At 37.8% G+C, this 2,841-nt stretch overlaps 1 protein-coding gene across 1 annotated transcript in view; it reads left to right on the forward strand.

Moving 5' to 3' along the window:
• ntsr1 (neurotensin receptor 1 (high affinity)) overlaps window positions 1–2,841 on the forward strand; it is a 99,915-nt gene that overhangs the window by 43,035 nt on the left and 54,039 nt on the right. Inside the window, exon 2 of the mRNA XM_005744640.1 lies at window positions 267–468. Coding sequence (XP_005744697.1) covers window positions 267–468 — 202 coding nt within the window. The remainder of the gene's footprint in view (window positions 1–266; window positions 469–2,841) is intronic.

Consider the following 2,841-nt stretch of genomic DNA (forward strand, 5'->3'; position numbering starts at 1 on the left):
CTGAAAGATGGGCCAAACATATATTATATAGATATAGATGCAAACAGAAGAAACACGGGAGCCATCTTTAATCTCCAACCTATTATGGCGGTAGGGCCAGTCATCAGCCTCGAGGGACACTGGGTTTTTGTTTTGTTTTGGGGGGTTTTGTTCTATTTGTTTGCTTTTTAAATAACATATATACATTTTATCTTAGTGAAGCAGATACATAGTTTTTCTGTCAGCACTAATCTCCAGTGTTTACAGCCTTCTCTCTTTTTGAACAGGTAAATGCATTCCTGTCCTTTGTCATACCGATGGTGGCCATATCTGTTCTGAATGGGGTCATTGCCAATCAGCTGTTGCGGATGTTCCGTGAGGCTGAGCAAGACAACCGTGTCTGCATGATTGGTGCAAATCCCACCATGCTGAATTTCACTGTGGAGTCCAACCGTGCTCAGTCGCTACGCCATGGAGTTCTTGTTCTCCGTAAGTAAACACTCCAACACTTTTCTGACAGGAATGGGATCTGGTGTGGTCTTCTGCTGCTGTTCAAGGGTTAGCAGGTTGTGCATTTTTTTGCATACCTGAATTGTAGCAAATGGTTATTAGTTTTCTGTTGCTTTGCTAACGGCTCAAAGCAGTTTGGTCATTCTCCTTTGACTTGAGGCATCAAGACATTTTCTGCTGTCATTGAACATGCAACTAAACATAGCTCTATTCATAGCATAGCATGTAAATGTGAGAGTAAAAATAGTGATATCTTATAATTATATCAAATTTGTACAAAGTATGTTCAGTGTATAGAGACAAACGTATATAGCGGATCCTAGGGATCTATTAGGTAATACAAAAGGTAAAAACATGTTTTATATCCTCTTTTATTCATTTCTTGAGAGTTATTGATGTTTCTGTAAAACACTAGAATTCTGTAAATTCTGACATTTTGAAAATGCATATCATTTATTTATTATAGTTTATTTAAATGAGCAAAAATACATTTTCATAAATCTAATTTTTAAAAAGCTTTAAGCAATTACCAGTCATGGTGTCACGGTTCTGGGTCAGTTTGACCCAGTATTTTGAGTTGTCATGTTTTTGCAGGTTTAGTTTAGTTCCATGTGTCATTTTCTGTCTGTCTCTCAGTGTAGAGTCTGCGTCTTAGTGTGATGGTTTCTTGTTCCTGTTTTATTGTGAAGGTCTGCGTCTCATGTGAGTGTGTCCACCACCTGTGTGTAATTCCCCTGTGTTTCTCTGTGTATTTAAGTCGTGTCCTCTGTCATTGTAGTTGCTGGTCTGTCTGTGTATCCACCATGTCTCACCCGTGTGTTCTCCCTGCTGTCCAGCTCCTCTGCTCGTTCTCATTCTTGTCCAGGTTTGTGCTCTGTAGTTTAGTTGTTTCCAGTCTAGTTTAGTTCGTGCTCCATTTGCTGTTTGTCCATATTTATTTCGTGTTCAATAAACCACCTTCACTTCTCCACTACTGCTTGCGATTGGATCCTCATTTATTATTTTCACACGGCTCTCCTCACCCGCCGTGACACATGGTTCACTCCCTGATTAAAAAAAAAAAAAAAAGATTGAATTACAAATTACCAGGATTTATTTGACACCATTTGCAGAGGTTTTAGTGCAGTGGTGTTCTTTTATCATAGCCAATGTTCAGCTTGAAAATTAAATGATAGAGATTTACTTATATGACAAGGTTATCACTATGAAGACCACCATTTTTTAAATAAATGAGAAATGTTCACAAAATGTTATGATATAGCCTTGGATTTTAGATGCTGGTGTTAACAGACTTCAAGCTTTGGAGGATATTAATAGCCTGTTAAGCTGTCCTCAACCTTTTGTGCTTGGGTACACTCCATCACCCACTATGAGAGGCATAAAACTCACTGAGCTTCCATGCACGCAAGCATGTGCACTTTATCGATATCCACCTGCATTAACTCAGCAGCTTCATCAGTCTATCAGTGATCCACACACCCATCACTCCAGCCCTGCAAATGATTCAAAGGAGGCTTATCCTTAGACATATCCTTTTAATCAAATGTGGATAAATTATGAGCTGCAAATAGTCATCATCGGAGACCCGAAGAAACAACCCTTTTAAACATGTCTTCCAACATCTTTTTATGACTACACCTACACCTAAAATTTCCCGGTGGATTCCTGCTGTTAAAATTTCCTCGATTTTCATCATTACAAAATGCTAAACTTCAACAGTGACAGTCTCACAGCAAACTACATGCAATCTAATGATGTTATTTCAGGGTGATCTTGGCTGTACACAAGACTGGTCCTAAGCATGAGCAACTTTTGTGTTAGACAAAAGCTACAAATGTTTGTTAACGTATTTTCATTAGCCTTCAGTTTCGCTTAACTGCCCCTTTTCTTTCCCCATCATAAAGTAAAACAGAGAATGGATTATTTCCATTTAATACTGTCTTAGAACAACCAAATATATTTAAAAATGATTAGTTAAACTTAAAATTAAGGGAGTGCATCACTTATCCACCCCTAGCCTGTCAAATAATCTAGTAAAGTTTAATTTATATCTATATTTAAAACTAATGATTATTTGTATTGTTGTCTGCAGTCATTTTACTTTTGGCACAAGCAATTCCACTGATGTGTACAAAGCTTTTGAGATTCACAGCTGAGAGAAGCCTTCACTGATTCAATGCAGTATTACTACATTTAACTTTTTTTCCCACAGTGACAAAACTTGTGAAAAAGTTGGGACACTGTAAAATCAGAATCAGAATCAGAATCGTGTTTATTGGCCAAGTATATGTGCAGACACATACAGGGAATTTGGTTCCGGTAGATGGTGGCTCTCAAGCACAGCAATGTAAA

Source organism: Pundamilia nyererei, unplaced genomic scaffold (genome assembly GCF_000239375.1).
Source record: "Pundamilia nyererei isolate P.nyererei 1_Seehausen unplaced genomic scaffold, PunNye1.0 scaffold00147, whole genome shotgun sequence".
NCBI lineage: Eukaryota > Metazoa > Chordata > Actinopteri > Cichliformes > Cichlidae > Pundamilia > Pundamilia nyererei.